The sequence below is a fragment of the Aplidium turbinatum genome, chromosome 3 (genome assembly GCF_918807975.1).
Source record: "Aplidium turbinatum chromosome 3, kaAplTurb1.1, whole genome shotgun sequence".
Classification (NCBI taxonomy): Eukaryota; Metazoa; Chordata; class Ascidiacea; order Aplousobranchia; family Polyclinidae; genus Aplidium; species Aplidium turbinatum.
In genome coordinates this window covers 11,097,199-11,119,310 of record NC_137474.1, presented here as the reverse complement: position 1 = coordinate 11,119,310, position 22,112 = coordinate 11,097,199, and the positions used below count along the sequence as shown (strand labels likewise).

General features: G+C 36.9%; 1 protein-coding gene across 1 annotated transcript in view; it reads right to left on the bottom strand.

Annotated features, from left to right (window-relative positions):
* Nucleotides 1–16,131, bottom strand: part of LOC145766986 (lysosomal acid lipase/cholesteryl ester hydrolase-like) — a 42,706-nt gene extending 26,575 nt beyond the window's left edge. Inside the window, exons 1-6 of the mRNA XM_082578709.1 lie at nucleotides 15,946–16,131; nucleotides 7,342–7,445; nucleotides 5,177–5,303; nucleotides 4,942–5,003; nucleotides 3,995–4,653; nucleotides 3,226–3,434 (exon numbers count right to left, since the gene is read on the bottom strand). Of these exons, the coding sequence (XP_082434835.1) occupies nucleotides 3,226–3,434; nucleotides 3,995–4,653; nucleotides 4,942–4,950 (877 nt within the window). The 5' untranslated portion in view covers nucleotides 4,951–5,003; nucleotides 5,177–5,303; nucleotides 7,342–7,445; nucleotides 15,946–16,131. The remainder of the gene's footprint in view (nucleotides 1–3,225; nucleotides 3,435–3,994; nucleotides 4,654–4,941; nucleotides 5,004–5,176; nucleotides 5,304–7,341; nucleotides 7,446–15,945) is intronic.
* Nucleotides 16,132–22,112: the final 5,981 nt, after the last annotated feature.

Here is a 22,112-nt window from a genome sequence, read left to right as displayed (position 1 = left end):
TACAAACTTGCTGAATATAGACTTTGTGGACACATTATTAAATTAAAAGAATTCAAAAGGTTTTATTGTGCCTAGCCATCAAATTAAATGCTTTAAAAAAGGCTTTAACACCTTTAATTTTTAGTATAGACATTGTAATTCATTTTGTGCGAGGAGTCGTTAACTTAACCTTTTGACTAACAAACAAGATATCTAGCTTGTACGAACATGTCTACAAACGTCAATTTCATGAAAACTGCTGTGAACTTGTCAATCCACAAAAAATTTCTCGTTTTGAAACCTCTCGAAATCTACTATACAATTGTTACCACACACGTATGGTCACATTTCCGCGTACAATAAAAATCCAATGTAAGGCTGTTATAGGGGGCAAAATTTAGCTCAAACGTTTTTGTTCCCTTTGTGGAACAATGGCAGTTTACTGTACACGTTTTGCTGGTGTTCAGTAGCAAGGTCTCACAAAGTACAAGGCCTTGGTAAGTCTAGAATTAGTAGGTACAGCAGTTTTTACAAAAAATGATACAGCTGCGTTTCTAAGATTGGGAAGTCAACCTAGGTTGCATTTTATCTGTTGTACGATTGTTTTATTGTTATGTAAATTACTTCAGTTTATTGTAAAAACTTCGAAACTCTTAGTTCTTTCTCAACTCTAACCTAGCAAAGAAGCAGTTTATTTGAACAGTGTTTCAAGCACAGAAGCAACAAAGTTTGGATAAAGCTGAAAATGTGGATGCGAATAGGCCAACTTTCCATGGTGAAAGAAGGGAAATCCGAGTAGCCAGAAGCATTGACAAGGGAATTCAGGGGGTAGTTTTGAACCTGGCCCGCCAGCGAAATTTTTTTCCCACGAACTTTTTGCTACTTTGCATACAGTTTGTATTTATACCGTGTAAATGCAGACATTTTTCGTTGGCGTGTTTGGTTCAGTGGTTTCGTTTTTTGCCTTATGTTCGTGAGGACATCGGTTCAACGCCCATCGAAGTCAATTTTTTTCTTTACAGTAATTTTTGCAATGCACAAAAGCTTTTCAAAAAAAGTAAAGTTAGGGTTAATTCTTAATCAATTCGGAAAATCTTACTTTTAGACTAGCGACCAGAATCAATTTCTTTTTTCAACTTTTTAAACTTGACTAGACTAATTGTGTCTCCAGTCCAGGCTACGTTTTTTTTCAAGTTCAATGTTTAGATTTGGACCTGGAGGGGGAAAATCGGTAAAAACAGTTACGCGCGCCGCGCGGTAACCAGTAATGGGCATGGCTACACTTACAGAAATTTGCAAATGAGACAAAAAGTTTGTAGGAAAAAATTTTCGCGGCCCGGCATGATTTTGCGGCCCAAAACGTTTCCAAGGGGACAGGGTGTTTGAAGAACCCACCGCATATTTTTTGGAAATGGAGTATTTTTTTAAGTGTCTTGCATTGGGGCCCCACGATCTCATTGGTACCGGGCCCAAGTTATCTTCTCAACGGCCCTGCGAGCAGCAAGAAGACCACGAAATGCATTGAAGATTCACTACGGTCTTGTGGCCGAAAAAAAAATGCATCTTGATTTAAGAAGACAAGTAATTCTGTGCTTGCTGACCCTCAAGAACACTGTGCAACAGCAAGTAGTGTTTTATGGCCTAGGCCTACCCTTCACCACGTCCTAGGGCTAGCAATGAGCCAACAAGGTAGGTGCAGCAGGTGCAAAAAGAACACAAGAAGCATGTGTACATAGTGCAACATCTCTATGAGGAGCATGTCAAAGCTTGTTTAAAAGATTATCACACTCGTCAGTGCGTAATCACAAATAAATGAATGTTTTTTCACCAATTTGTAACAGACATACATAGTTCCAAGTCACTGGAGTAAACGTTGAAAATCTTGTACGTTAAACTGCCAATGTTCCACAAAAGAAACATAACATAACTTCCGTTAGAGACATGTTACGACCCTAAAAGTTCACAAAACAACTTTTTATCACAACAACAGAAAACTATCTAAAATTTATCAAAATCCGGTGTGTGAAACTATGCGCGGTAAAATAAAATTTCTTGTAATATTAATAAGCGTATTGTTTGTCGTATATATTTTGTATAGCCAACAGAGAAGCTCTTTTAACAAATATCTACCATTTTGAATAGTTACACAAAAAGTGCTAAGAAGTTCATGTGCTGGCTTTCACGAAATATTTGCCTTATATTTCTGCATTTCCGATGCATTTGAATTAGCTGATAAACAATCAATATAAGATTTTTATAACTTCCAACGCAAACATCCAGAGATGTACGTATACACCGCACATTCTACGCCGTAGACTTGCGACGTAGACTTTTTGTTTACGCTAACGGCCACATTTTTTTGGATAGTTGTCGCTTGAGGCTACGCCGTAAAGTTTTTGCGGATTTTTAGCGTACCGTATACTTTTTAATGTCTTAGCTGTTGTTTGCATTTTAATTTTGCAGTTGAAAGAATGTTTTGAATGGGCAAAGACATAGTGAAACCAAAACGCAGCAAACTGTCAGGTGAACACTTTCAGATGCTTGTGTTTCTTCGTGGAAATTCAAAATAAAACTTGTTTGTTTCGAGTGGTTTATACCGTGTGAATGTTTGGCACCTAGCAAACAAAATGAGTTTACGCTAGCATATGCGCTGACGCTGACAACTTTTTTTACAAGTTACGTTGACGCATACGGCGTATGGTTTTTCGAACGTTTGCGTTTACGCTGACGGCGTCAATATTTTTTGTATACGCGTTCATCACTGTTTTTTGTGTATTTGTTTCCTGTTACTTGATGAACAACCAAGAGTAAAGTAATAGGTTCAGTTTCGCTTTTCTTAGCTTAAAATTTATCAAAATCCGATGTGTGAAACTATGCGTGATAAAATAAAATTTATTGTAATAATAAGTGTATTGTTTGTCGTACTTTGTAATGTATATATAAGCACAAACATCTACCATTTTGAGTAACAACACAAAAAGTGCTAAGAGGTTCATGCGCTGGCTTTCACGAAATATTTGCCTTATAGTTCTGCATTTCCGATACATCTGCATTAGCTGACAAACAATCAATATAAGATTTTGATAACTTCCAATGCAAACGATCTTTATGCAAAACTTGAAGTGCGGTGCCTTGACATGTTTTTATCGTTAAGTTAAGCCACAACACTTATTGCTGTCATAGTTAAATGCATTGTCGAACGACATTTTAAAGGGTTTGGCTCAGCCAGTTCAGAGCGACACTAACCAGAGAGATGATCAAACTTTTCCATTTTTCCAGATATAACCATCTGACCCATGTGAAGAAGATTGTGCAACGAAGTCCCAGCTGGAGTGTGGGACATATAAACCGGCAGGCGGTCTTTAAAGTAATGATAAATATGACAACCTCCAAAATTCAAGAATAAATTGTTTCCATGATATTCCATTGTATCATTAAACGATGTTTGATTAAGTCTGAAGAAAAAAAGAAATTTAAATACACAAATCTATTGATGAAAACTTACATTTTTACATATTAAATTAGAGTTTATATGAAAAAACTTGCAGTTATAAAACACTTAGAGTGACATGATAGTTCTTCGGGGCACTTGAGTTGATTAAAAGACATCATCAACCAATTATAATACGTTAGGAACCGTGAAAAATGTAAAGTAAAGACAAAATATGCAAAGTGGTAATACACAAGCTTACTAAGGAAAGTGGAAGATAAAAGTACCTAGGCTTGTCATAACGGGTCTGCTACTATTCGGTGAGTCCGATTCGGTGAGTTCCTAACTCCTGACCCCTAACCTCTAACCCCTAACCCTTAAACGGCAATGATAATTAGGCTACGGTACCCGATAATTTAAAAAAAAAATTCAAAAAATCACCGAATAGGGAATCGGACTCACCGAATTGGACTCACCGAATCGGACTCACCGAATCGGACTCACCGAATCGGACTCACGGAAACGGGCCATTCCGGTCATAACTGTGCATGAGTGTTGCGAAAGTGTAGGGCTGTGCGCACTTACTTGTGAAGTTGAGCTGAGATCCACTGTGACATAGCTTTCTTGGGTAGTATCTCTGTTCCTCCTAACAAGGAGAGCCCAAAACGAGCCAGAGGTGCTAAACCAACTAGAGCACGTACAGGGCTAGTGATGTTGCCAAGCGTGGATACAGGACCCAGGGCAAACATCATGCGAATTTTGTGATTAAATGACAAATCTTCCGCAAGTGTAGCAAATGCAGTAAGAGTTCCTTGAGAATGGCCGACATAGTATAGACTCGGTTGACCGGATTCGTAAAGGATTTTATCGATCATCGCTGGAAGATCGTACTGGGACATCTCTTGCCAGGTAAACCGCCAGAACTTTTCATCCGTATCAGGGTTCAAGGTCCTATGCTTTCGGGAATAAGTACTTCCGCGTGCATTTCCCAGCCAAACATCACACCCAGCATCTGCAAGAATGTAGGGCAGGCTTCGATCAAGACCATTCACCACCCAACAAGATGAATCGGCCAAAATTCCGTGCATGAAAAACACAACCGGACGCTTTGCATCTCCAAACTGATGAGGTTGTGAAGGCCCACGCCTTCCAAACGGTATTCTAAAAACGTCAAGAATATAGCCGTCAACCGTCTCGACGCTATGTGTTTCAGCTTGATATCCAGCATGTCGAATCATCTCTAGCTGTAAAACATAAATCACTATTGTTGGTGTTGCATGCCAGATGGGTCACGAGTTAGGCCGCACAGGTAGACAACGGCTTGCTAAGATATCAACATAGCTTGATTAAGTAAACTAAGCCTAAATTGGACATCAGTGTTTAGACCACATAAGGTTGTGAGAGAAAGGGTTGTAGGTATTCACAAACGTATTCGAAAGACTAATGTTCATTGGGCACTGCCCCAGAGCTCAAAAAGCGTTAAAAAATGTAACAAAGATAACAATTTGATAAAAATAAAAACTTTCACTCACTACATCCATTCCACATTCTGATGGAGGATTGCTGTATTCTTCAGCACCATTCGAAGTTGCGCCTAAAACGTTTTGACAACTCTATGAACTTACAAACGTACAATAAAAATTAGGTACTGAAAATACTCCACACATAACTTTTATGTCACATCGTGAAAAGACTTACTAAAAAAAGCTAGCACCACTAACGATATTAAGCCAGACAAATCAATGAGGCCAATCTATTATACTGTACCTGCAGTAGAAAACGAAGGCAATAGTTCTTGTACAAATCTTTCCCAGCTCCAACCATCAACTGGATCAGTGTCAACCGTTAGTGGTGGTAAATCCGGCAAAACTTTACGCAATATTTCCTGGCTGGCCTGCAATCAAAGTTGGTACATCACCAATAAGCTGTTACCTTTTCGTCTAAGTTTAAATAATACTGTATAATATATGCATATAAATTATTCATCATCATCAAATATAGTTACTACTTTCTAAAACCTCTACACTCTACAGCCTGTTTCACCCTAAAAGGGGGATCATCAGAAGGTCCTTATTTCATTTGTTTTTTCTGTTACACAAACAAAAATTTAAAAATAGTATTTGGCACACCTATAAAAAAATAATAAAGATTAAGGTGTCACTAATTCATTTGTTGCTTTTTAATCTGGCAAACTCGAAGTGTAAGTCTGACTTCCAGCAGTTAATTTCGTTCTTCCCTGCTGCAAGAAGAACGCAGAAGGTCAGTTATACTTTTTTGTTTTTCGGAAAACGACCAATTAGGTTCAGGTGCACAGTCAAACAGCAATATTTAACTTTTGAAGTTGTATCCAATATCCAAATTTGTATTAAAACATGGCCATTGTTACTTTGTGTGCAACCTAAAAAAAACTCATAACAGACAAAAATTAACACATATGCAGTCCTCGAAATAAGAGCGGCACGCGGCACTTACCGTGGTAAATGCTGCAGAAAACGTGATTATGGCCATTCTGCTAAGGCAATAAAAATGCTGTCGCAAAATGAGCACTTAATTAGGACAAAAATTGTTCAAAATTTCTTCCTGTTTTACTTACTCGCAGCAGGAGTTTCAGAAACATCGCACCAAGACCTTACCTCGGACTATTTTACTTGCTGTGAACACTCACGCAGTCTTCGAAATTAGCATATTTTTACTTCGGCAAACACGTTGCTGAGAGCATACGGCAAAAGTTGAAATTGCCTCAGCAATTGCTGTGAACGTTTATTACCAAAAAATTGTACCAAAACATGTAAAACGAAAAGAGAAAAATACACTAGAGTAGTTTATCACGACCGCACTGTTTGATTTGTTGTGATGTAATAATACCAAAAGTAGCGATAACGCGAGCAACGCGATACGCACGCTGTTACGTAATTCACGTTAAATAACTCGGGGAGAAAAGTAAGTTAATTTTGGGTTGATTCAACGTTCGAGTCAGCACAAATCGATTTAATTTTACATTGCGTAACAACAATGCCGAATAGGAAATTTACGGTACGTTTGTTTTACACTAATTCGATATCTAGCGACGTTGAATTATCATAAAATAACGTTAATTGCTCAACAGTTTTCGGTTTAACATGATAATGTGACCTGTGGCCACAGTCTACAGTAATCCCCGGCTACTTGCTTATTACATCAAATAATAGTGATTGTTAGTTTGTTTTCTTTGTGTTGTTTGATTCTTTGTTGTCGGTTTTTTAGTCAAGTGATAAGCATGTTATGTTCCATCATAAAAGGCCTTTCCATCTTTGTCTCTTTCGTGAATCTTTTTCATTCTCAAGCCTTGCCTCAAGCAAACCGCAAAAATAGATCAAAGTGAAATTCGGTTGGTTAGTGTAATAATTAAAGCTGGAACGGACACCAATAATAGTGATTGTTAGTTATTCGTTAGTTCGACAATCGACAGGCCCGCCAAGTACAGTAGGCTACATCATTTTCCTATATCGGGCACTCCGACTGGAGAAGTTGCTCGAAAGGAAGTGATTTTTAGAAGAATCAGTCAAACCAGGGAAAATACATGGTAAAACAAGATATTATACCGTACAGAAAATAGACAATATAATATATACTGATAGGTCTAGAATATTAATGTATCATAATTATGTATATAGATTGGCCAACGACAGTACTTGTAACCTACCGTAGTTGAAATGTTAATAACAAACTTATAAGTATACAGTAATAATACCGTACATATTATCCAAATGTCCAGCTCATAATATTTTTTAAACCAAAACAAGTAATATTAGTAGGTTTTTTGTCAGTTTTTGAAAACCAACCAAACTTTAAAAATATGATATGCTCAGTCTGCAACAGAATAGTCAATGTTATGAGTTAGAACAAATAGAACATGTGTATGTATACACAAAATTTACAGTAACAAAACTCACATAAGATTCAGATTTAGTGGTATCTTCATCAGGTAATAAGTAGTTAAACTTTTCAGCAAGTATTGTCTTTGCATTTGCAAGAGTCTTCTGCAGTGATGGCCATTCTGCAAAACAATAAAATTGTCAATAATTTCAAAAAACAAAATTTATAATGCAGTTAAACTGATTTTTCAAGTAATAAACTCTTACAATGAGTACAAAACAACACTATCTATATACTGTATATATATACTGTACTGTATGTACATAATATCATCAATAAGCCTACGTATCTCAATGGTATGTTTTGGTCTACACTCAATATTTCCCATTTTAATTCAGTAGGCTACTGGTAGGACATGGGATGGAAGAAATATTTTGAAATTAAAAATGTCTAGAATGAAAAGGGATGGAAGATTTAGAAAATATGATGAGATGGAACACTCTTTCATCGAAAACTTTCTGTAACTGTCCCATGACATACAAAAATTTAAAAAATAAATTGTGTTAAAAGGTTCCGGTTCCATTTAAATTTGGTGCTTAAACTGACTGTTGCAGCCTAAATGAAAGTTTCTTAACCCTATCTGGTATTCGTTTCAAAGACACGCAAAAAGCACAAGACGTGGCCATTCGGCCACGCCCTGACTAATGGCTTGTAACTCAGCCGGTAAATATCGCACATTTGAGAAAATTGGCATGCACATAGTCAAATGCTTTTATTTTATATTGTAATTATTTGTTTTCGAAATAAATGCTTAGTTTGTGTATTCTGAAAACATATGTTGCAAAAAAGCTCTAAAAACGCGAATTTTGCTGGCACTTACTCATTTTATGTCCGATTTTCTTCGTTCAAATTTTATATATATAATTTTGATGATTTGTGAACATTAAAAAAAATACTTTGAAACCAATTATTTTTTCCTACAATAAATGCAGTATTTTTCATATTCATGCTATATCAAGCGGTTTTGAGGTTATTTGTGAATTGCTTCTCTGCAGGTGGTCATGGCTGCTTAGCATTGTAGTATCTCTCATGACAAATCAAGATAAAGAAAAGCATAAAATAGTTGTAGCGCTTCCAGCAAGCAAATCATTTTTTTACATTGATTCAACGTTGGCAGATTGATTTTCTGGTTGAAATAGCTCTAGTTTATCACATTCTTTCTCAGCCAGCAAAATTGGTCCTTTTTACATTTATTTAACGTCTGCAGACGTCGAATCATTGTTGAAAGTGGTTGATTTACTGGCTGGGTTGGAAGTATAGGTAACACGATTTCCAGTCCGCTGCTTTGTCAGGCGTTTCATTTCATAGAGTGTTGCTTTCATTTCAACCTGCCAAAATGTTTTAGAATCAGAAAAAAAACTTCGTTTTGATACTTTTCAATGTAGTTAAACGTTGAAACAATATAAAAGCCAACTTTTCTGCCTGGGCTGCTGCATTTTGTTAAATTTCCCAGATAGCAAAACCCGTCATTTTTCAGACATTGAATCAATGTAAAAATGACGGGTTTTTCTGTCTGAGTTGTTTAACTTGAGTCTGGCAATGTCAAGACAATGAGACAATGTAAGAAAATTTAACTTTACTTTTCAAGATTAAAAATGAAACCACAATACCGTACCACAATTATGGATCAACACACATCGAATGGTCGTGGAGATGAAAAATTCAGTTTACAAGCATTTAGCGAAACACAATGCTCGCTGTTCTGTCGTAAGCAGTCAGGTAGTGCTGACGCCAAGAAGATCGCTCCTTCTCAACTGTAGGCCTACCCTACATGTCATGAATGGCTTCATAGTTTCAACATGTGCTTTGTGCAAAAATGCATGTTGTATTTGAGGCAACGATGAAAAACTTTGCTGAGATTATTTCTTTTTTTGGAATAACCCGTTCCTCTGATGTCGCCTACACATATGGTACAATGCTTTGTGGATGGCTGTGGTTGATGATTCGGTTGTGATTAGTCCTGTTTTTCGTTCAGAAGTAGCAAAGTGTAAATACTAAACTAAAGTAACGGATCATTCCTAGATGCCCAAAGTTTGCTTTTCATGCTTTGTACACGCCGAATCTTTGTAAAAACTTCACTTGCCGAGATCGTGTAATGATGCAACAAAAACTGCCTGGATTGAGATAAACGGAAAAATTGTACTATGAGTCCCATTGCGTTTCGTTCTTAGTTTTAATGTGTGATTGATGACTTGACTCGCGGTTGACTGCGGCCACTGTGTATTATGGTGTTGCAGGCGCCCCATGAAATTTAAATCTTGGTTTCACCATGCTTACCTTTTTTGTGGTAGGCTACTGTGTTTAGATCAGTAGACCACAAATATGAAGTTTCATAAATTTTCATCGACGTTTACCTCCACCGCCGAGGCCATTTTGAGGCCCACTTTTTGAATTTTTTTATGTTTTTTGCCACTAGAGGGTAGTGTATAAGTTTTGCAATATTGGGGGTATATTTAAAAGATGCACTATGATGTTCTGAATTGCTAAAAAAAAATTGGAGAAATGGGATAAGTATATCCAAAAATATTTAAGTTTTGTCACTAATTTTTTGCACAATACTGCCCCTAGTGGTGAAAAGAAAAATTAAAATATCTTAAAAACTACTCATCATATTGTTATGGAACTTGCATGCACCCCCCCATTTTCATAGGTAAGGAATTTGATTTTAGCAATATTTTTGCAAAATATTACCACTAGAGGGCGGTAATTCTAATTTGAACTATTTTTCTGTAAAAAGGCGATATTGTTGCATTTCTTAAGCTATGCTATCTGAAGAATACAATTTCATGGCTTATGCACAACAAAATTTATTCAATTGTAAAGAAACTGCATGCATGCATGTACTATAGAGGTCAAGGTCAACAGGTCAAGTTAAACCGCTTTGAGCTAATGTGATTATTGAATGAAACGTTAATGATTTGAAAAGTCAACAATATTTTATTATGGCACCTTGATCATTAGTGCAATTTCACTACAGTTCACAGCCATTTAAATGCTGTGAAATTCTTTATGTACAAACACCTGAATACTCGGAGGAACAAAGAGAAAACATCACATTACACAGATGCGTATCAAAAACCAAAGCAATGACTGTTAACGAGAGTCGAGAATTGTATTGTCAGCACTTCCAATAAAAATATGTCTTTGATAATGAGAAAAAGTGTTCAGACACTAAACTAAAATCCTTAATAAGCAGAGCAGTGTCAATTTTATTTCATTATTTTTTTGGCATAAAATAGTAACCAAAAGCAACACAATACTAAGTGGTAGAATTATAGAGAAAAAATTTTTAAGTGAAAAATATTGTTGCTAAGGTGATGCCAATATGAAACTTGTGCAAATGGGCTTTTGGCATATAGCTACCGGTACTTAGTCGACTATATGAATGCAAAATCACTAAATGTGCAGAACTGCAGATGAAAGATTTTTATATTGAAAAGATGGAAAAAACTCCTTTTACGGTAGCCTACCGTATTCTATCATATATATACTTTATCTAGCCTCTTTATCTATCTAGCCTAGATTTTATTTGTAATCAAGGTTTAAGGATTCTATTTGATAAGGTTATATCCTGCTTTGTAAATTTGTTAATGTAATTATGCCACCAAAATCAAGCAAGGTGGATGTGAAATGTGGCTCATGCCCAAGTAACATTTTGGATGGGGAGGATGCATTGCAGTGTGATATCTGCGACATGTGGCATCATCCAAATTGCGAAGGTGTCAGTAAAACCATCTACGATTTCCTGAATGACAATAATACTATTTGCCTTAAGTAGTTTTGTCGTAAGTGTGAAACAACAACGGCAAAAATTCTTAAGAGCATGACGGAATTAAAGACGGAACAGGCAAGACTGTCCCAGGTTCAGCAGAAACAGCAGATAAAAATTACTGATCTTGAGAAAGAGGTGGAGTCAATAAAAGTAACACAATCAAAAGAAGAAATGACACAAGAAGTACTTTCTGAACTCCAAGATCGAAAACGAAGACAAAAAAATGTTGTAATTTTCAACCTTCCTGAACCACAAGGAGCAGCTACAACTAGTCAACAAAAAGAAGTTGATGCCATTAAGTTACATCAAGCAATTAATGAAGATGTTAAATGCGACATTGATGTATCCAACAACAGAAGGCTTGGCAAACCTAAGAAAGATGGAGATGCTCGACCATTACTGGTGACTCTGAAAGACGAGAACGATGTATCTGTTTTGATAAAAAATAGCAAAATTCTGAAAGAGTCAAAAAACTTATTTGTGAAGAAGGACTACACCCCACTGGAAAGACAAAGGTGGAGAGATCTACTGACAGAACTAAATGCAAAGAGGAGTGCATGCACCAGCGATGTCGAAAAATACAAATGGCAGATCAGACAGATGAAAGTGGTAAAGGTGAACATGAAATGATCACCTCAACAGAAAATAAAGAGTGCCTTGTCTTATATACCAACTCGGATACACTAACTAACAAACTAGACGAATTGATTGCTAGAATACACCAAGTAAATGCAAAAATAATTGTTGTTGTTGAAGTAGTGCCTAAAAATTCGAAATTTGGTTTAACTTCACAAGAGCTAAATATAGATGGATTTAACCTTTTCTGTGACATTACCAATAATGGTAGGGGTGTTTGTATATACGTCCATTGTTCATTGAAGTGTGTTAATTGTACTAATATTCCCTGTATGATTCCTGATACCGTGTTTGTTGAAATTTCAACAGCTAACTGCAAAAATTTGGTCGTTGGGGGAGTATACAGAAGTCCCAATAGCAGTGAAGCAAGAAATCAAGAAGTAAATGAAATGTTGAGACAACTGTCATCCCTGAACTGCGACCTCATGCTTTTAGGTGACTTCAACTTTCCTGAGATTGACTGGAACGTGCCTTCCTGCTCTAAACCCCCTACCCACCCTGCCAGTATTTTTCTTGAAACTACAAGAGATGCATTTCTTGAACAGTTTGTGACAGAACCCACAAGAGCGTCTTCTCTTGGGAAATGCAATACCCTAGACCTTATTTTTTCCAACTGCCAAGATTTAATTTCACAAGTACAAGTTGGAGCACCGCTTGGAAAAAGTGACCATGTCACACTACTGGTGTCCATTGCTTTGTTTTCCTCATCAGTGAAGAGTGCTGCTACAACATGGTTTGATTACAATAAGGGGGATTACGAGTTGATGAGGAAAATGCTTGGACATACTGACTGGGAAAGTATTGTTTCTTGTAATAATATGAATGTTGACACTTTGTGGACAAAAGTGAGTGGGGAAATTATTGCAGCCAGAAATGCCTGTGTGCCCAAACGAAAGTGCAACGAGAAGAAAAGAAAGAAACCTGCCTGGCTGTCAGTCGATGTTCTCCAACAGATTAGGCAAAAAAGGAAAGCATACAGGAAATGGCTTAAAACAAAAACTGCTGCTGCTTATGCCAAATACACTCTCGCAAGGAATAAAACTACCAGAACAATACGTAATGCAGTCAAATGTTATGAACAGACTGTGGCTTCTAAACTCCCCTCTGAACCAAAACAATTTTGGAACTATGTAAAAAGCAAGACCAGATTTCGGGAAAATGTGGCAGACATATCAACTGAACATGGACTGGAAACTCATGATCAAGGGAAAGCAAATGCATTGTGCAAAGCTTTCTCATCCGTTTTCACCGTCGAAGATGATGGCCCGCTGCCAGAATACAATGTACTGAAAGTCCCTTATGCCATGAGTCAACCCCAAGTTTCAATGAAAGAAGTCGAAGACTGCTTTAAGAATCTGAATGTGTCAAAGTCAAGTGGACCTGATGAAATCCATCCTCGGCTCCTGAAAGAAGCCACTAGTCAACTACTGTCCCCATTTCAGAAAATGTTTCAGCTTTCTCTTGATACAGGACAACTTCCTCAAGTCTGGAAACTTGCCAATGTAACTCCAGTGTTCAAAAAAGGTGACCGACATTTGGCACTTAACTATAGGCCTATCAGCTTGACATCGATTCCTTGTAAGATGCTTGAAACCATTTTGAGAGAAAGAATGACTGAACACTTGGCAAAAAATTCCTTAATATCAGAGAATCAACATGGTTTCATGCGGAGGAGGTCTTGCTTGACACAGCACTTGGAGTCTGTTGCCAATTGGGTGAAAGCTATGGACGAAGGTGGCTGCACTGATGTGATTTTTATGGATATTATGAAGGCCTTTGATACGGTTCCCCACAAAAGATTGATGTTAAAACTGAAAGCTTTCAAACTCCATGACAATGTTCTGAAATGGCTCGACTCTTTTCTACAAAATCGTAGACACAGAGTAACAATTCACAATGAGTTTTCTGACTGGTCTAATGTGACAAGTGGAGTCCCTCAGGGCAGTGTCTTGGGCCCATTGCTGTTCATAATCTATATTAATGATTTGCCTCTTGGTTTGAAAAGTTCGGTTAAACTGTTTGCTGATGACACTAAGATGTATAAGAGAATTCGAGACCATACTGATTTGGAAGCCTTACAAACTGACTTGGATCTTCTGACAAAATGGTCAAAAGTATGGAAACTAAAGTTTCATCCCGACAAGTGCTGCTTCCTCAGAGTTGGAAAAGAACATCAACACATGAAATCACAGTATAATATGGTTACAGAAAGCGGAGAAAAAGTTGTTTTAAAAAGTGTGAGTGAGGAAAAGGACCTTGGAGTGATATTCGATAACAATCTATCCTTCTCATCTCACATTGACAAGATGGTATCTAAGGCAAATCGTATCGTTGGTGTCATAAAAAGAACCTTCACTTTTCTTGATGTAAATATGTTTCTCCTTCTATACAAAACGCTAGTCAGAACAATATTGGAATACAACAACATCATCTGGTGGCCAAATTTCAAACATCAAACTGTAAAAGTAGAAGCAGTTCAACGAAGAGCCACAAAACTTGTGTTTGGATTTCGAAAACTAACCTATCCAGAAAGGCTGAAAAAACTTGGTCTGCCCACTATAGAACACAGAAAACTCCGAGGTGACCTCATCGAAACATTTAAATACATGCATGGCTTGTATGATGTCAATGTCAACAATCTATTCACACTGGACCTGAAAAACATTGCTACAAGAGGACACAGCCTTAAGCTGGAAAAGCCAAGCCCCAAGACCAGAAAATTTAGTAACTTTTTTACTTGCCGTGTGATCAATGGGTGGAACAGTCTCCCTGAACATGTGGTTACTTCGCCAAGTGTAAATTCGTTCAAAGCTTCGTTAGATAAATTTTTCCAAAACCGGGATATTGTGTACACCCCACAATGTTTCTAATTTTTATGTTGTGTTTTGTGCAAGCTTACCACAGTAAGTTTTGTTTCCAAAATTTTTAACGTTACCTTCTATTTATACTGTTGTTGCCAATATCTAATACTGTAGTGTACTATTTATTGTTGTGATTGTGTAGCCTACTGTTATTACTGTACCAACACTAGTGTTCAATTACACTGTTAGCATTAGGCATTCCAGTAGTCACTGCCTAATTGATGCATACCAATATTGCTTTAGTACAATAACAAAAATTTTGGTATTGTTTTTGTGTGTCTTTTTACCTTATATAGCTGTTTACTTTTGCGTGTGTATCACTGTTGATACCTCTGTTAATCTTAATATTGTTATTATCTTTATTAGTTGTTTACTGTACGTGATTGAAAGATGAATAAGCACTCTGCTTTACAACATCTCATATATTATTATTATTATATTATTATTATTATACTAGGGTTGCCATACCGTCCGAAAAATTCCGGACATGTCCGGAATTTAGGGTTAAATTTTGCGTCCGGGAGGAATTTAAAAAAATGCTCAAATGTCCGGAACTCTATGATGGGCGTTTTGGGGGAATTAAAATTGTGGGAATAATCCTGTAAATTAGGGGTGTCCTAGAAAATTCGCTTAGCCAGCTCATTTTACTGCATCTGCAATCGTACTGTGCACACTGCCAATCCAGAACATTGCTATTTCGTACCGTGTGCATTTTTTTTACTATGAGGTTGCACGGAATTATGATGTAACAGAGCGTTTTCCTTATCAATGATGTTTACCACTTAGAAGTCAGTGTTACCATTTTAGTCTTTTTAAAACCAAATCTGGTTTATTTTGCAACCATTTGGTTTATTTTTTTTCGATTTGGTTTATTATTATTTTTTTTTTTTTGGTTTATAATTTGTTGTTATTATATTGAAGAGAATTAGATCTTCAGAAAAATATGCATGGTCAGAAGAGTAAATTTGTAGTGACTTGACTTACAAGCGTGTCTTTAATTTGTTTTAAGCATGTAATTGCTGTAATTTTCACTCTGAAGTTGAGATTTTTTTCAGTGACGGTCCGTAGCTATATTTAGAGAGTGCTTACCCTGCCTGGTGTGAGATTCTGCTCGTGACAGAAGACAATACTTTTCATTTCGGTAGCTGGCGCTTTAGAATGAGTATCGTACAACGTTTGCAGCTTTAGCATTTCGGTAGCGCATACCGGTATACATGGTCTCATGAAAATAGTCATGCACTGTCCGGAATTTTGCTTTTTCAAATATGGTAACCCTAGCCTATACACAATTACACATAGCCAAACAGAAGTAAAAAAATGTAGACTTTGTTGCAACAATATTTTGTACATACCTTCTTCAGCACTTTTACTTTTTTTGGTTAAATCACCAACTGAAGCAAGAGCACTAACAACTGACTCATCTAACACTGAAGTAACTGTTGGTTTGGGCTCTGTGGCACAAATTTCACATAGGCCAAACCATAAGACAACAACTACCTTAAATACATTTCTTATCCATAGCCAAGATGTACCTGCCATTGAGACTGCAAAAAATGTGTGCTGGTTGAGGACGATAAACTACAGTAGGTATGGCAGCCTAGTACAGTAGTATAAAGCGCATCTGGAATTGTTTACAATTTTTTGCAACATTTTTTTACAAACACTGAAACATGGAAGATCAACTTAAAATAACTTTTGCTATTCTATAAAAATATATGGAAAGTAAAACAAAAAACTAACACTTTGTCTTTCTTCGGTCCTTTCTTTGCCCTCGTAGCTTGCAGCCTCGCACTGCAAGTGCAACTTGCAAGTTGCAACAAGTGCAATGAATGTTTTGCAGTTTGCAACACTTCACCCACTAGTGGTAACAACTAGAACATCACACAACTCAGGCGAAAGAAAAAAATTGAAAAAAGTAAACTATTAGGGAAAAATGATGGTTTGCGAAAATGAGAGAATTGAAAGTAGTTACTTCTAGCGCCAAAAAACTCGAAAGTGCGATGTTTTAATTATTTCCCGATTAGTTTTCTTTTTTCAATTTTCTTGTTCGCCTTAGTTGTGTAATGTTCTAGTTGTTATCCCACCAGTCCACCTCAGGGTTGCCAGATCTAAAATAACTTTGCCTGCCAAATGTTTCATAAAAACCGCCAAAAAACATTTTTCAAGGTTTAAAAAAAAACTGCCAAAAAAAGTCAAACTGCTAGTGCGGCTTGTCTTGTTAATTAGCAAGGCCATACACCATAATATTTGGTGCTATATATAGCTCTGATGGTATATAATATTGTCTTAATCTAACTTGATAGACCATTCAGTATGAATAATGAAATACAAACTGCATGTATCAAGCTAAATTAAAACAAACTTTCAAAGGTTGTAGGGGGCAGCCACATAGTTGGAGCTATAAAGTATCAACCAAGCGCAATCAGAGGAAGGTGATAAAGACCAATTGGCCTGGGGGAAATCTATGGAGAGAGGGCTGCTTTTCTAGCAGGTTTTATAAGTTTAACCTGCATGGCTAGTGGTTCCCAAACTTTTTCAGCTTGTGGCACACTAAAATAATTATAAAACGCTCGCAGCACACTTATGTAAATTTTGAAGCTATTTTCTGGAAATTAGAATGAAAACCGACTTCCTGACGTTTTTTCATCTCAAACACTTTATTTCATTAAAATTTGTTGGAAAAAAATTAATTTGTATGCGCACAATCAGGCCCAGATTTAGGGGGGGTAGAGGGGGCAGTTGCCCTGGGCCCCCCGACTTTTGAAGGGCCCCCCTATGTGGAAAAAAATGTGATTTTGTTTTATTTTTTTCCTTTTGGCCTTTAAAGTTTCTGCAAAATGTTGTACAGCACTGGACTAATGCTATCGTAGAGGTGGTTTTTCGGCCCTAGGCGCAAAATTTTTTTTGCACGGGGGCCCCCCGATCCAAAAGTGCCCCGGGCCCACATCAGCTAAATCCGGCCCTGCGCTCAATACATATGAGTATCTTGTAAAATATTTTGGCTCTGTGATTTTCATAGCTCCCGTTATTAGCGAAATTAGCATTGGGCTAAGATAGCCCTTGACGTAGCCTACTTTCCGCGTACGAAAACAACTCGATCGTACTGAGATAGCCTATAGGGTTAAGTCGCATATGCATGTTTGCATGCCTTATTTTAAATATTTATACAGTTCTATTCCAAAAAGATTCGCGGCACACTCGAGAATTGGCAAATATCACAAACACTTTTAAGGTTTAAGGATTTTCACAATGTTAATTGTTAACCCTATTTGTAGCGACACGGGGTTTTATGAGGACGCCCCACTCTAGTAGGGACATATTTCTCAGAATGAAATATGCTAGAAATGTGAAATTTCCTGACTTTTAGTTTTTATTCTTTGCGAATTTTCTAAACCTACACTGGTGGTCATTTTTCTACCTTCCTGCCCTTCACAATAAGCATTTCGTCTCAGGTGGCTAGACATTTTCGTGCAATGCTAGATATAGGCCTATATAATTTAATGATAGACAGTGCAACATAAATGTTAGTGCGATTACTTTGAAATGTAAAAACGCCCAAAAATGCCTTATATTTATGAGCAAAGTAATTTTTGTTTAGTTTAGCATTAGCTTACTCTGTGTTATAGGCTAATTTAAAAATTTCAATTTCGAAGCTGTTTTTGGGAAATTAAAATAAAAATCGACTTTCTGACGTTTTTTCCTCTCAAACACTTTATTAGAATAAATTTGTTGGGTAAAAACTTAATTTCTTTACGCACAATACAAATGGTTATTATCTTGTAAAATATTTTGGCTCTGTGGTTTTTATAGCTCCCGTTGAGATGTGATATTTTCGGCAGGCATACATACCCATTGTTATTCAATAGGACTCCATCAATTTCCCCATTCTTAAATTTATCTCGAATGATGCTATTGTCAAAAATCCGCGCATCATGTGTCGATCCTGGCCATCTCGCAACAATGTTCGTGATAACTATATTAGCTTTGCAAATTGCTTGAACATTGATGGAAAAATTGCCCTTGCGATTTCGAAAAGCCTCTCTGGGCTTACCTCTAGGTTACGCTTCTTATTAACAAACGCCACTCTCACGGAATTTAGCTCACCACATCCGTATACCGTATTTCTAAAGCGACACAACTGTGTAACCGGTTCGCTTTCATAACTCCCACCGTATTAGCCTACTGATAAAACGGCACTATAGCCTATTATGGAATAAGCGGGGAATTGAAAAATACACTCAGAGACAGACTTTCAAGGAGAACAGACAGAACGACGCTAGAACGAGAAAGTAAAATTCACGACGGGAGAATGTCGCTCTTCTGGAACCCGTCAAATTAAGCTAAATTGGTTAGAGTTAGACAGAATAAGTAGGGGGAGAGTGGGGTTGGTTGAATCGGGGGTTGGTTGAATCACGGTCGACTGCGCTGAGACTAAAATTATTGAACCGAATCAGATGACTTGTTTCGCAAGGCATGGCCATCATTTCAGCATGATGCAACGCACGAGTTTCGAAGTTGGTGTTTAGTTGGCGTTTTTGAGTACCCCCATATTTTATAGCTTTTTGTAACATTTCAGTGTTGTTTGTATTTTTCGTTCAGCGTTAGTTAGATAGTGTGCAGATGAGAAGGTGGAAGTTATTTTTGTAGCCGGTTATAGCTAACTGTTAAAAAATCGGTAATGACGGCCAAGTTCAAACTTAGTGTAATATAGCTTTTACTCTTATTTTTTGTGATATCTTGGTGAGGTTGGTTGAATCACGTGATTCAACCAATCCCGTTATATTTTCACCTTATGAAATCATTAATCAGAGATGAGTCAAATAATCTGCCAAATGAATCCACTAACCAATGTGATCATGTTCAAACGTCTGTGATGTCACAGAGCATTGGTGTTGCTGATAAGCCACCAGCCTCGAACGAAAGATTAATTTCTGAGGTGCAAGGCCTGTTAGCCGCCACAAGCGATGAGGAACCGGTCAATATACACCTTCAACCTTTCGTTCAATTCGGAAAAGACTCGCATTGACAAGTCCCGGAGTTAATTCAATGCCATTCAGCCCTGAAATGGTGCGTGAGTTCCCCAAGGCCCCTGTCAAAACAGGTAAAAGAAATGGAGGAAGAAAACGCCTCAAGTGTTCAACCAGCTACTGACGGACACGCCAGAGAAAAGGAATTGAGCATAGGACTGCTAAGAAGCTTCAAAAAAAGATTCAATCACAAGAAAAAGGAAAAAGAGGTTCAGCAGCTACTGCTGATGGTAGAGCATGGCTATGCAACCAATGTGGAAAAAATTACAATAAGAGTGTTGACAGAGGGGCTTGGGTGAAATGTATCGTAGGCTAATGGGCTCATGAGCTCTGTAGGCTACAGATGGGCTGTTTATCTGCACAACATGTGTTAAACTGTTTTGTTTGTTTTTGTGGAATGCTATAAATATTTTGCCATTAAGTTAGTTTGTAGGCTAGTTATTCGAAATAATGTGTTATGTTATACAACACAACAAGGAATTCTTTAAAATGATTTTATGAATGTTTCAACTAACCCCACCATGTGATTCAACCAACCCCGTTGTCTCAAAAAATAGTACCTTTTTTGAAATGTGCATCAATTTTAACTGCTTTGTAGTATCTATAACTAGATGAAAGTGGTTTCATATAGATTCTATATGAAACCACTTTCATCTAGTAGAGTGTATGTCCAATAGGGAGGGCCGTCGGAAACAGATCGCTTAGCAACTCGAGTTTCTTAGGAGGTTTGTCGAGTAAATGGCGAAATCGAAAACCATTTTTTAATTGAACGCCAGGAAGACGGCGCACAACAGGGACTTAATCGGTAAATCACCCCATTCCAGGGATATTGACAAGGTTGCCATACCGTCCTTATTTCTAAGATTTGTCCTTATCTTGAAGAACTCTATCTTAGAAAATATTACTGTCCTTATTGCAAGGAAATGTCCTTTTTTTTGACTTGAGTCCTTATTTTGTCTTATTTTCAACAATTAATGAATAAACTTAGTGGAATGACAGCCAAATCCCTACTACAGTAAAAGTAAACCTAGATCTGAGTTGTCTTGAGATGCACAAAGTATTTTTTTACGAACAATGAGTTGCTGGAACACATTGTTTCTGGAAAACAATATGGCATGTGATATATAATGGCTGGTATAAATGCTGAGATTTGTTAAAAAACGTTTGTTTTACTTTGTATGAAAATTTAATTTTTCTGTTGTTATACAACAGATTATACTCGTTTTTAATTAGACATAAATTTTTCTATAACAATCAATTTGGTTTCAGAAAAAATCATTCCACAAGCCATGCTGCTTCAATGCTAATAGATAGTATCACTAGTATACTCAATGACAACCACCTTGCATTAGGAATCTTTCTTGATTTATCTAAAGCATTTGACACCATTGACCATAAAATATTGCTAGCTAAATTATATCATTTCGGAATAAGAGGCGTGGCCTATGATTGGTTCATGAGTTACCTGAGTAATAGAAAACAAAGAGTGGTTTTCAATGGCACACTATTTTCTAATGTTAACAACATATCTTTGGGTGTCCCACAAGGGTCTATCTTAGGCCCTCTTCTATTCCTGATTTATGTAAATGACTTTCCTAACTGCCTTCAACACGGAACTGCAATTATGTTTGCAGATGACACCACCATTATATATAAAAATAAAACCGTTTCTACGGTATATGATACGGCAAATCAAGAGCTTGTATGCATAGATCAATGGCTATCAACAAATCGATTGTCTCTAAATGTCACCAAAACCAAACATATATTATTTTCAAGTCAAGGAAGCAAGACACTATCATACCACCCACCCTTGAATATTCGAAAAAGCAACATAGAACAAGTTGCCTCAATAAAGTTTCTGGGAATAGTTGTAAACGAGCATTTGTCATGGAAATTTCATATGGAAATCTTGCTTCAAAAAATAAGATCAACACTCTGCGTGACAAAAAAAATTAAGCCTTTCCTAAACAAACAAGCACTTCTCTCCATTTACCATTCTCTAGTTGAGAGTCAGATATTATATTGTATCTCAACGTGGTGTCATGAAAACAAAACTACATTGCAAAAGCTACAACGTACATGCAATAACTTTCTTCGTACGTGTAATGGAACTCAATAATTTAAAGTCAATTAACCACATGAAAACTACAGAGATTGCAACTTTCATGTTTAAATATTCAAAAAAGCTGCTTCCCACAACATTCAATGATATACTTATGTGTAAACAATCAAGTAGCCTAACAACAAGAAGTAATTCTCCTTATATTCCGATATATTGCAGAATTAACACTTGCAAACAATCAATACGGTACACGGGGCCAACAGTTTGGAACAAGCTTCCAACTACTATAAGAAATGAATGTAAAACTGTAAAAGGCTTTAAATCAAAAATAAACAAGCTAAATCTTCCTTGAAATAATCCCATCTAAGTATTACATCATGCACCAAACATACTAATATTTTTTTTTATTGCCCAGCAATGATTAGCC